The sequence below is a fragment of the Miscanthus floridulus genome, chromosome 17 (assembly GCF_019320115.1).
Source record: "Miscanthus floridulus cultivar M001 chromosome 17, ASM1932011v1, whole genome shotgun sequence".
Taxonomy (NCBI): Eukaryota; Viridiplantae; Streptophyta; class Magnoliopsida; order Poales; family Poaceae; genus Miscanthus; species Miscanthus floridulus.
The window spans coordinates 63358050-63370913 of NC_089596.1; the positions used below are offsets into that span (position 1 = coordinate 63358050).

General features: G+C 48.6%; 1 protein-coding gene across 1 annotated transcript; it reads left to right on the forward strand.

The window, feature by feature from the left end:
- The first annotated feature begins 6561 nt into the window (after window positions 1-6561).
- LOC136517217 (chitinase 2-like) lies at window positions 6562-7827 on the forward strand. The gene is made up of 2 exons (XM_066510746.1): window positions 6562-7172; window positions 7256-7827. Exons 1-2 carry the CDS (start codon window positions 6562-6564, stop codon window positions 7656-7658), a joined length of 1014 nt encoding a protein of 337 aa, XP_066366843.1. The 3' UTR covers window positions 7659-7827.
- Window positions 7828-12864: the final 5037 nt, after the last annotated feature.

A 12864-nucleotide genomic window follows, 5' to 3' on the forward strand; every position in this document is an offset into this window, starting at 1 on the left:
ACGGCGGCAGCAGCAGGGCGAGCCAGGCGGATGGCGTCGGGGTGGCCACGGGGCAAAGCAGCCCAGGCGCGCGCTGCAGGCACGGGGCAACAGTCCCGAGCGACCGAGGGTGCTCATGCGCGATGGAACTGTGGGGACGGAAGAGGAAGGGCGTGCACAGTAGAGGCGGTGGCCGAGTAGAAGGAGAAGGAGAGGGGTCGAGCGGTTGCTTGCGCGAGGCAGCCAAGCGCGGAGGCTGGCGAGGCAGCGGGGAGGTGCTTCGCGGTAAAGAAAAAGAAGGGGCTAGGGGACAGAGGCAGACAAGTGCACGAGGGCAGGGCGTGGGATGCCAGGACTTGCCCAGCATGAAACCGTGGTGGCGATGGTGATGAGACGGCTCGGCCTTGGCAGAACATGGACTGCGGCAAAGAAACAGTGGCCATGTATCCGACAACGGAGGCAGGCAGGGCTTGGCGCGATGCACATAGAAATGGAGTGGTCAACCCGAGCAGTGCCCTCCGATGGCTCTAGCGGGACAAGCATGGCAGCACGCATTTACTTGCGATAAGGGTGCGGTCGCGTCGGTGGCAAGGTTAAGAGGGCAGTGGTGAGTAAGCCAAAACGACTAGGACGCTGTCCATCGGGTGCTTGGCTCGGCATAGAGACAGCCCAGACAAACGAGCATAGACCGAGACAGCAGTGGCAGGGAGACATGTGAATTCGTGAGTTGGAGCTTGCTCAATATTCGTTAGTTAAGCCTGGCATTTTAAACCTCAGCTCAATCTTAAAATCTTAAAAATCCGAGAAACTTGTTTCACGAAATTTCACTGAGGCCTAAATCACAGCGCTAAAAAAAAATCGTAACACCAGGGTGTTACAGCAACGCTGTAGCATTAGAGCGAGAGTAAGTGGGGAGAAGGAGAAATCAGCCATTCAGAGACGGGTTGTCGGGCAGCACGAGGAGGGAAGAGCAAGCGATCAAAGACAGAGCGGCGAGCACTCGACGAACTAGAGCTAGCAAGCTGACGACCAGAACTAAGGGGAACTAAGTTGGCTCTAGAAAGAGGAGGAGATTTGGCAACATCAGCATAAGATGGTTTAGAATAAGAAACATGTTGCCATGCTTTCTCTTCCTCAGCAAGATATAGAGCAAGTTCCTGCCCCCAATTGGGACCTCCATTTCCCCAAAGACGAAAGAAGACTTCATAGGCAGCACAAGAGAAAGAGCGAAGGTTGACCACAAAAGGCTGATGGATCTGGAGGCCACAACGAATTTGAACATCCGATCGCCAAGCTGAAGAACATTGAAATGAGCTGCAGAGCCACCAATGGTGGCTTGGAGAATGCACCCAGCCGACTGCGGCAATAATCTAAACTTACATCTACCAAATGTCGCTACCAAAACGAAGGAAGACCGATCACAAATCGGTCGAGAGACATGCTGACGACAAGCATTCCAAAGTTCTTTTTAGAGCTTCAGGCCTGGGACAAAGTCAAGCCCAAGCAGCTCCATGGAGGGCGCAAACAGACCAGAGAGGGGAGGAGACAAAGGAGACACGCCTCTAGACTATAGGAGAGCTATAGCCCCAAGTGAAGCTGCAGAGGTAGAACGAACGAAGACACCAATCATCCTAACAACGCCCATGTTGCTTGACCAGCGACTCGGTAGAGGCAAAACGTTGAGCAGGTCAATGATGGCCTCTAGAGCAGCATCGAGCAGGTCGACGATGGCCTCTAGAGCAGATGCAGACCCAAACAAAGTTCAAGCCCAGACCGACTCCAAGGCTATGGAGGCAAGCAGGGCCGGAACCAGGACGAGCACCTAGCACTGAGGACGAACACCATTCGCTGAGAGGTCCCCCATAGCCAGAGCCACCACCGTGCGTGGCTTCTTATTCTTCTTCAATAACCAAGTCTTCACCAGATTATGGATCATCCATGGCTTCCAGCTGATCCTCATAATCACTAGCTTCATTGTCAGCATCAATATGACAATATCTACTAATGGCGCCTCCACTTACATTTCTCTGTCACCCTTTGTAACAATGGCATCAAACATCTCTAGGCATGCTTTGTCATCAACCAAAACACATGGGCTATTCTTTAGATCTTTCCTAGGAAAAAGCCAATGCAGCAAAGTGTCATCTCGAATAGGACAATGATACTTTAAAGGAATAAAGGACAACAACCTTCCACAGTGATACCTTATCACGCCTATGTACATGATAGTTCTAATTCCTCCCTTCCACCAACATAATGCATTTTTTCCTATCAATTATAAACTCCTTGTTGAAAAAGAATCAAACAACCAGCATGCTAAACGGATCCATCACTAACACTAAAACATAATAAACAACTAATTTAAGTCCTAATGTAGTACATCCACCCAACTTGGAACATCGCTTAGCTAATCACGACACATAAACAAGATCTAAGCCATTTTAATAATCCCGCACACCAATCTAAACCAATCTCCGATTAAACAATGCATATTATAACCAACCATTAATCAATAATAGTAGCGGAGCTGGGCTAGCCCAATGCCTGGGACCATTCCATAGGCCGATTAATTTTGCTAGATAATTGGGCTTCTTTAGAACATTTTGCTATAGTATAGAAAATATGGGCTAATGCCTAGGGCCATGGCCCTAGTGACCCTAGGCTTATCTCCGCCATGGACTGTAGCTACTCATTTCTTAATTCTAGAACTACCACATCAAATCCAAGGCCACCAATTAGCCCCAACAAGATCAAATGGATTTGGGGTTCCTGTCACTAACCTCTGCGGCCGTCCACCATCTAACCCAAGTACCGCAAGGGTAAGTTCCACCTCCGACGTGCTTCATGGCCCACTACTAGAAGGGCGGTCATAGGTCCACATGGGCGCATAGCTTATCGTAGTCGGATAGAGTGATAGAGAGAGAGGGGGGATGATAGGGGGATCTAGCAACCTAGGAAGGTGATGCCAATCTCAAGCCAAATAATTGGGGGAACGAGTGACATGGTGCTGTGGTGGTGGTCCATCATGAGATGAACCTCCATGTCGCACGTTGGGCCTATGTTCTAGCAGTGCAGGTGTGATGGGAAGTCTAGAATGAGAGAAACGTCAAGATCTTTGACCACAAAGAATCCAAAATCACGTGCTCTCTCTGAAAATCAAGGAGGAAGCATCCCTTTTGGATAGCGGCGGTTGTCCTCAAACAAAGTCTTGACTGTTGGTGCCAAACTAGAATGCGAGAATGTAGTGCGGTGATTGCTTATAATGTGAAGATTCATTCCCCCTTTACTCATGAGGGGCAGTATTTATAGTGATCAGGTTACGACAGGAAGAACGAAATGACTCCACTCTAAGGATAGACTCTAAGCATATTCCTATTGGGTAGGGGCATTTTAGTCTTTTCAACATAGATAAATCCAAGTCAGATTTGACTTCTTAGAGGCCGATGATTTCATATCCACAACACACCTTCGGGGCTGGCTTTGTACCCCTGCGTGGACTCGTGCCTTCAGGCCTTCCGAAGATAGCTCCACTAGACCCTTCGGCTCTTTGGACAAGGCTAGACACCTCGACTATTTGAAGATGATTTCGCCACCCAACAAAGGTACATGTGCCAACCGCGGTAGACACCAAACACTTGGCTAATCTAACCCTGAGGGTGTAAGCACTTGAGCACGAGTGTTGTGTTGTCTTTCTTATTGTTTATACTCATACGTTTTTTCTAGATTTTTTTCTATTTTTAACATAATAGACAGTTCTCCCGCTGGTTATATTTTTAAGAAAACCCATTGTTTCTTATAAACTACTCGCTCCATCACTTTTTAAGTGTCGCTATGAGACGTGTGTCGATCAAGTTTTCTTAAGTTTGACCAAGATTGTAGAAAATATTAACAATATTTGTATCTCCAAATAAGTTTATTATAAAAATAAATTAAATGATCTGTCTAATAATACTAATTATATACCATAAATATTAATATTATATATATATTTGGTCAAAGTTGAGTACGTTTGATTTTTTAAAGATGAAAACGACAGTTTTTTTAGAAACTCGATATATGCCCTGCGTTGCACGGCGATCACAAATTTTAGCCCACATAGCGTGGCTTGCAACTTAGACGAACATATTAATTAAGAAATGTACGAATTTAATTACACTAAAAACATAAAGCCTGTTTCATAATCTTTGTCACCTATATCATATAAATCCAGTTTATAGAAGCCTAACAAAATTGATTTTACTTTTTTTTAATACTTTTGTAATTAATCATCTTTATCACCTATGACCAATATTTTATATTTCATCAGGCGATGGATCCTCTTCCTCAGTACCCATTAACTCACTGCATGATTTTAGATGATATACATGATACACTTTGCTGATATTTTTTTTGAAAACCTAATTAGCAATAAAATTGAATCCAATGAAAAAAGGTATTACCCTGGAATTAGACCTGGTAATGGTGGAAGTCCCAATCCAAACTAAAGAAATCTAAGGCAGGAGAGTCATCGCCTATTACGCATTTGTGTAAAGTATGTTTATTTTTTCCATAGTACTTGACGTTATTGGTGTAAAGTGTATTGGTGACGTTTCTATTTCACAAAGTCAATCCGGACTCTAGGGGTGTTTTTTTCCATGCATGTTTGCATGTGTCATGCAGGTTTGAAATATGCCCGTGCGTTGGAACAGGAGAAAAAAGTACTGAAAAGTAGGGGTTATGCACCGGGGCTTCCTTGATAGGAACCGAACATCGAACAGTTAGTGAAGGTTTCTAGAACACCGATGACGAGGACATCCTCCTCGTACTTCTCGGCCACCTCCGCATATTCCGGGTCTGCCTCTGGCACGTTCTTGGTAAAGTGTATTGGTTGTGTTTCTATTTCACGAAGTCAGTCCGGACTCTAGGGTTTTTTTGTGTGCATGTTTGCATGTAGTCATGGAGGTTTTGGAATATGCCCGTGCGTTGGAACGGGAGAAAAATAATACTAAAAAGTAGAGGTTATACACTGGGGCTTCCTTGGGTAGGAACCGAACATCAAAAAGTTAGTGAAGGTTTCTGGAACACCGATGACGAGGACATCCTCCTCGTACTTCTCGGCCACCTCCGCGTATTACGGGTCTGCCTCTAGCACGTTCTCGGTCATCGCCGAACCTATATTCATGCAACATATGTAAGGATGATTTAACACAGCTATAGACAAAGCACAATCTAACAAGATTCATAACATCTATAGATAGATCACATTTTTATAATGCTAACAAATCTTGTTTGGCATTTTTATGATTTTTCTATGATTTTTAGCGAATTTTGCAAGATCTTTGTTTTTATAGAAAAAGAGAAAAACGAAAGAAAAGAAAAAAGGCTTGCATGAACTTGGTCCAGCCCACAGCAAAGCCGGTGCAACTGTAAGAATTCAGCCTAGCTTAAGAAAGAAGATATTTTGTATCAGGAACCCCAATATATTTTAAATACTATTAAGGTTCTCTCATCTTTTCTCTCTCGTATCTTTATATCTAGAACCCGTATTTCTTTCTATTCTTTTGCCCACTCCGAATCTAATCCCTGTTCGCAACTTTAAATTAAGGAACGGATACAGGGTGTTTTTTTTTTTGCTGTTGGGCGGGGCGGAGGCAGGGGAGCAGACGATAGGTATACGGATTTTGTAGGTGTATACATAGATGTAGATAGAACATAGAAGAAAAGTGAAAACAATAGTTAAAAAGAGACAGCGAGGGAGTAAGCAATAAGCGCGGCCCGTGACGGATATTGGAAACTTGGGAGGGTACATTGATCCATGATCCCTCCAAGCCCAACATGGTATGTGCCCTGCAAAAGAGCCCGAGATGTTCCATGTTCAACGAACGTGCCAAAGTCTCCACGTGCTCCTCTCTCATCTCAAGGACATGGAGTGGACAGGCGGACAGCGCAACGAAGCAACGTGCGGCGACTTTGCTCCAGCGATGAGTGCTTGTTTAGTTAGTGAAATGAAATTTTTTTAGTGTCACGTCGGATGTTTTAATATCGAAAGGGGTTTTGGATGCTAATAAAAAACTAATTACATAGCTCGTCTGAAAACTGCGAGACGAATTTATTAAGCGTAATGCATCATTAGCGCATGTTAGTTACTGTAGCACGTATGTCTGATCATAGACTAATTAGTCTTAAAACATTCGTCTCGCGGTTTCATCTAAACTGTACAATTTTTTTTTTGTCTATATTTAATACTCCATGCATGTGTCGCAAGATTCGATGTGATAGTTTGAGGTGAACATTTTTAGTGAACTAAACCACGCCTTAGTTCCCAAAAAGTTTTCCAAAAATTGCTACAGTAGCCATCACATCGAATCTTGTGATACGTGCATAGATCATTAAATGTAGATAAAAAAAACTAATTACACAATTTGATTAAAAATTATGAGACGAACGTTTTAAGCCTAATTAGTCCATGATTAAACATTAATTGCCAAATAAAAACGAAAATGTGATAGCAAAATTCTCAAAATTCACGAACTATACGCGCAAAGAATCCATGCGTATAAAATGCCGGCAGTCCGCGCTTTACCCGGCAGCAAAGACCAAAGTATGTCGACATCAGGAGACGCCCCGAGCCTGGCGACGACAGCGGCGGCAGTCCTGTGCGTCCTGGCCGCGGCGCTCGCGCTCGCGAGCGGCCAGCAGTGCGGGTCGCAGGCCGGCGGCGCGACGTGCCTTAACTGCCTCTGCTGCAGCCGCTTCGGCTTCTGCGGCGACACCTCCGAGTACTGCGGCGCCGGGTGCCAGAGCCAGTGCACCGGCTGCGGCCCGCGCCCGGGCCCGGGCCCCGCGGGCCCCGGCGTGGCGTCCGTGGTGCCGAGGGACCTCTTCGATCGGATGCTCCTCCACCGCAACGACGCGGCGTGCCCCGCGCGTGGGTTCTACACCTACGACGCGTTCCTCGCCGCCGCGGCCGCGTTCCCGGCCTTGGGCACGACGGGCGGCGACGAGCAGCGGAAGCGGGAGGTCGCGGCGTTCCTGGGTCAGACCTCCCACGAGACCACGGGCGGGTGGCCGACCGCGGCGGACGGGCCCTTCGCCTGGGGCTACTGCTTCAAGCAGGAGCGTAGCCCGCCGTCCGACTACTGCGAGCCGCGGCCGGAGTGGCCGTGCGCGCCCGGCAAGAAGTACTTCGGCCGCGGCCCCATCCAGATCTCCTTGTAAGCAACCAAACATGCATTTCAATCGTCCAAAGTTTGCATCCATTCCACTCTCTTGATGTCGAGCTCATTCATGCCATCAGCAACTACAACTACGGCCCGGCGGGGAGAGCCATCGGCGTGGACCTCCTCAACAACCCGGACCTCGTCGCGACCGACCCCGTGGTATCCTTCAAGACGGCGCTGTGGTTCTGGATGACCGCGCGGGACAACAAGCCGTCGTGCCACGCCGTGATCACGGGGCAGTGGACGCCCACGGCCGCGGACAGGGCGGCCGGCCGGGGCGCGCCCGGGTACGGCGTGGTCACCAACATCATCAACGGTGGGATCGAGTGCGGGCACGGGGCCGACCCCCGGGTGACCGACCGGATTGGCTTCTACAAGCGCTACTGCGATGTCTTCCGCATCGGCTACGGGAGCAACCTCGACTGCGACGGCCAGAGGCCGTTCAACAGCGGGGTGGCGGTTGAGCTGGAGGCGCAGTGAAATTAAAATGTTGTTATATAGAGTAGTACTAATATCTATATATAGTGCCAGTGTGATCACCAGTAATCGACGAGTTTGCTACGTTATGGGTGGTGTGGGCGTCTTTTTCACCAATCGGCAAAACCATGGATGCTTCGTCGGTCTGAATAAAGTTCATGTAAAAACTGGTGCTTCGCTTTGAAAAATAAAGATCTTTTCATGCAAAAGTCTGTCAAGGCTCTCATCGACTCTTCGTGGAAAGGTTTCAGAAATAGGCGAGTAGCAGTCTCATCATGCATCGGTTTCTTTGACTAATAATACTCCATCTTAGATAGCTAAACCACACATTTTCGTTGGATATTATTCATGTGGACCTACTCAACGCGTACAGATGTGAACTACTAAAAGAATGCTCGTAGGAAAAACAAATAACCTACACTTCAGGGCTGCTAAGGATGCCAACTGATATGCATGTGGCTTTATTATTCTAGTGAGCAATCGGCTATGCTTGCACGGAACAAAAAAAAAAATATATATAAGCAAACACTACCCCACGAACTTCATCACCGCTGGTTCAAAACGCCTCGACAGACGGTTTTCGTCGTTCGTTAGTGAGAGTAGACGGTGATAAATATTTCATCACTGCCGATCTAGTATACCATCCGACTGTGATAAGCACTTCATCACCGTGGTCCAGTGTACGATCGGAAGAAATTAAATGAGTCTAAAAAATAAAAGTCCTCTACAACTAAGAACATAAACTAAAGATGCTAGCGATGACATTCATCTCAATATAAAAAAAGAAACAATGTAACCAAACAAATAAAATCTAGTAACCTTAGAGTAAGTTAGTGTCAACGAAGCACTTCAAAATTTAAGAGCCTCTCCATGATCAATTGGGTGCAAAAAGCCCTCTAAAAGAAACAAAGATGTTTTCCATCACATTTAGCCAAAGGAATAAACTAGAAATTTAAAAGACTAATAGTAACCGACCTTAAAATAAGAAAGTGATGTGCATCCTTCGAGCATTGGGAATTTCCATGAGCAAATTGGTGGATAATAGCCCTAACAATAGTGAAAGAAAGTTGGGAGCCAGAGGTAAGAAAGTGGAGGGAGTGAGGAATAAGAGGAGGGAAGTGGGGGTTTCTACTAGAGCCTTTTCACCACCGGTTCAATCCTTGAACCGGCGACGAAAACTCTTTTCTCCACGGCTTGCTTAGTATGTGGCGTAGTGGACAAAAAACCGGTGATTTTCACCGCTGTTTTTTCTCTCGTTATGCCCCGTTGTCTTATGAACCGGTGGTGAAGAATTATTATTGTTGATTCTGGCCAAATCGGTGGTGAAATGAGTTCTGCGAAAGAATGCTAAACTTCTAGTTTAACGATTTCCTTATGTAATAGTAGCCTTCAAACATTTCATTCAATGCCACTTTTTTTATACTCTTCAAACATATCATTCAAGGCCTCTTTTATCTTTTTCTAATTCTAGCCTTGTCGGTGTTTTCGGACCACCGACGAGTAAATTTATATTTGCGCGTCTGGCTCGGATGGTGTGCTCAGAGGACATAAGGGTTTATCCTGGTTCGGGCGGAACCTCACTACGTCCAGTTCGCTACTGCTCGTGTTACCGAAACTTGGTTTGCAGTAGGGGTTACAAACAAGCGAGAGAGGTTGAGGATCCCAAGTCTCTGGTGGAAGGAGTGAACGGGTGCTGAGAGCTCGCTTGCCGCTCAGCCGTGTGCTTGTGTCATGCTCTTGTGTCTCGATCTCCCCTTTCATGGGGCGCCCCGCTTCCCCTTTTATAGGCGAAGGAAAAGCGCGGGTTACAAAGGAGGAAAATGAGAAGAACTAGAGAGAGAAGAAGGCTTCCAGGGTTGCCAGGTCTTTCTTCTCCTTCATGCTGGTCCCACCGATCCTGTAGATGTCAATCAGGGATGGCTCCATGTCACGGCCCTATTCGTCACTGGCGCCATGCGTAGGCGTCATCTGCCGGTCATGGCATTCCACTCCGTCCCGGCGGACGTCGTGGTGAACTGATGCGCCTGTTAGTGTTTGTACAAGGATTAGGCAGAATAGCATCGCCACACTCGACACTGTTCTTGATGTGAATCCCCAGATATGGCCCATCATGGCCACATGTTACATTGAGGCATGCCAGCCTCTTCCTTGGCGTCAGAGTTTTGACCCAGGCCCATATGCTTGGACTTAGAGTGGGTGGCGGTGGTATGGGTCCCCGTAGGACGAGACGGAACCCGCTTCCTCGAGGTCGAGCGAGACGGAGCCCGCGACCTTGGGCGAGACAGAAACCGCGTCCTTGGGGTCAGGCGAGACGGAGCCTACGGCCTTGAGGTCTGGAAAGACGGAGCCCATGGCCTTGGGTGAGATGGAACCCGCGTCCTTGGGGTCGGTCGAGATAGAGCCCGCACCCAAGGGGCCAGGAGAGATGGAGCCCGTGGCTTCGAGGTCAGGCGAGACGAAGACCGTGGCCTCGAGGTCAGGCGAGACGGAGCCCGCGTCCTTGGGGTCGAGCGAGACATTTTAATATGTCTCAAGCCATCCGGGGAAGTCAGTATGGGCGCTAACTTCCTTGCTTTGGGTATCCCTAATATCGATACCTGACAGTAGCCCCCGAGCCCGTGGAGGAGTAGAATACTCCTTTGGAGGCTTTTCTGGATGGAAGGACTCTGAGGGCATTGGCCTTCTTTTTATAGCCTGCGGCGTGTCCTGGTAGGACAACAATTCCCTTTTGTCATGATCGATGTTCTTGGGGCATGTAACCGTGGGATTTGGGAGGTCGGAAAGATTTTTCTTGATTCTGGTCCCCTAGGATCTGATTGGTCCGCTGTCGTACTATGACCGCATGTTCGGTCTCTGTGGGGGATAGACCCCCTATACCCTCATGGGTATACATGGGCCGCACCACCGGAGGTAGCCCGGCCCGCAAGATCAAGTTGTACATCGCAAGGCTACAAGCTGTACTAGATATTGTAATAGTACCAAATAGGATACTTTACTTGTAACCCTCCTCCTCCAGAGTATATAAGGAGAGGCAGGGGTCCCCCTCAGGGACGGATCATACAGTATACATCTCAATACAATACACCAAAGACACAGGACGTAGGGTATTACGTCAATCAGACGGCCCGAACCTGTCTAAATCGCTGTCTCTGCGCCTTGTGTCACCATCTGGTTTTAGATCACACGCATCCTACCGATAATCTACCACCACGGGCACCCCCCTCGGTGGACTGCCGACCATATTTCGTCGACAGTGGCGCGCCAGGTAGGGGTCCCCTTTAGGGGTCGTGCGTGCTGATCCCTGGCGAACTAGATGGCGTAATTCAAGATCGACATCCTTCCACGGCAGCTCAGCTTCCTCGTGCTGATCCCCGCCGTTCTACACGGTCAACTCGTCGACAACATGAAGTCGACATTAACTCGCCGACTACATCGATCTAGATGCCTTTCATCATGAAGTTGGCCAATACCTCATCTAGATCGGTCCTACTCCGTTCAGCGCTGGATGCGGAGTGCCCGACCCCAAACGCGGCATCCGCACAGGATTCCGACTCCAGCAAGCCCAGCAACGAGCGCTACCGCTGTAGATTGCAGCAAGCTAGCAACATGAGGCTTTCCCTGGAGCAAGTCAACCAAGTCGCCGCGATCTACCCGAAGTCTGATCAGCAACGGACTCGTCAAATTCGGCACGCAATGATAGGCGATGCTGGCCATCTGCATGTCTGTATCAACATGAACAAGGATCCACAGTCGGACATGCAAGCCAACTACGAACAGCTAGGATACTTGCACGTGCATGTGCACGTATGTATCTATCGTGCATACATATACAGGAATACACTCCAAGCACGGCTAGCCGCTGAGCGAGCCATCAAGCAAGCCACGCCGAGCCGCTGAGCGAGCCACGCCGAGCTCCGACCACGTCGACCGCGACCACGTCGACCTCGTCCCGAGCAGCTCCGCCGAGCTCCGACCACATCGATCACCAGACCACGTCGCAATAATGATCGCCGCGAAGATCGGCGCTACGACAACCGCGATCATCGTCGTGACGACAAGTCGGAAAGCTCGAGGACCAGACAACTTCATCGCCGTCTTGATGGATTTTTAGCAAAAGCAACAGTTTGTCATGTAGAACCCCACGTCGACGGTGCCCTGTCTCCGCGAGACGGCGAGATCCGATCTAAAGCGCAAGTATCGTAATCAGAGCACAAGTCGGACTACAACGCCGTCTCCATCTCCAACATAGCAGTCAAGGTTTCGTTGACCAAGACTTTCCTCTTATTACGAGCAAACAGGAAGCAAGCAGGGCCAATGCATATATGGATATATGCATGCATCGTATACGTGTATATGCATGTGAACGTCATGGCCATGCAAGCAAACAAGGAGCCACCGTGCTATGTTACAGAACCATGCAACCAAGGAAGCATATATGTGATCGCTCTGTACAAACCATCGCATGGCAACAAGCCAGCGTGACGAAGGCGTGTCGTGGTCTATCAACAACGAACCAGGAGGCCTACGATCCAATCTGCAAGGCAATACGAGTTCATTATGGATAGTCATGATCTTTCAACTTGCATGCAAGCATGCACATACATGGGCCACATCCGCATATATAGAACACAAGCTAAGTCTTATTCCTTTCTTCAAATTAATATTGTATTACAAGTTTATATATCTCTGCGCATCTATATGTTGGTTTATGGTTATCCACAGCTGCGACTAGGCTCGCGCTTCTAGCCAATTGGCGATCCGACGAGCCATCAGCGAGCTGTCCGAGTCGACGAACAAGCCACGTTGACCAAACAAGCCATCTAGCGAGCCACGTCGAGCCAAGCGAGCCGCTGACCGAGCCGCATCGAACCATGAACAAGCCGTCCAAGCTGCGTTCATCTACTCAACCTCGTCCTGGGATCGTCGACCACACCACGGACCACGTCAACCGCGTCCCGAGCAGCTCCGCCGAGCTCCGACCACAGACCACGTCGACCACGTCCTGAGCGGCTCTGCCGAACTCCGACCACCTCGACCACAAGACTACGTCGCAATGATGATCGCCGCGAAGAACGGCGCTACGACAATCATGACCACAGTCAAGACGACAGGTCGAAAAGCTCGAGGACCGGACAACTTCATCGCCGACGACACGTCAAGCCATCTCTCGAACATCGCAACACGCCGACTACACCCACCGGTCGTCAAT

What these genes read in the sequence shown, in the direction of transcription:
- LOC136517217 (XM_066510746.1), top strand. Translation starts at nt 6,562, where the DNA reads ATGTCGACATCAGGAGACGCCCCGAGCCTGGCGACGACAGCGGCGGCA. An exon ending in GGCCCCATCCAGATCTCCTT is followed by an intron (nt 7,173 to 7,255) that starts GTAAGCAACCAA and finishes TCATGCCATCAG; the next exon opens with CAACTACAACTACGGCCCGG.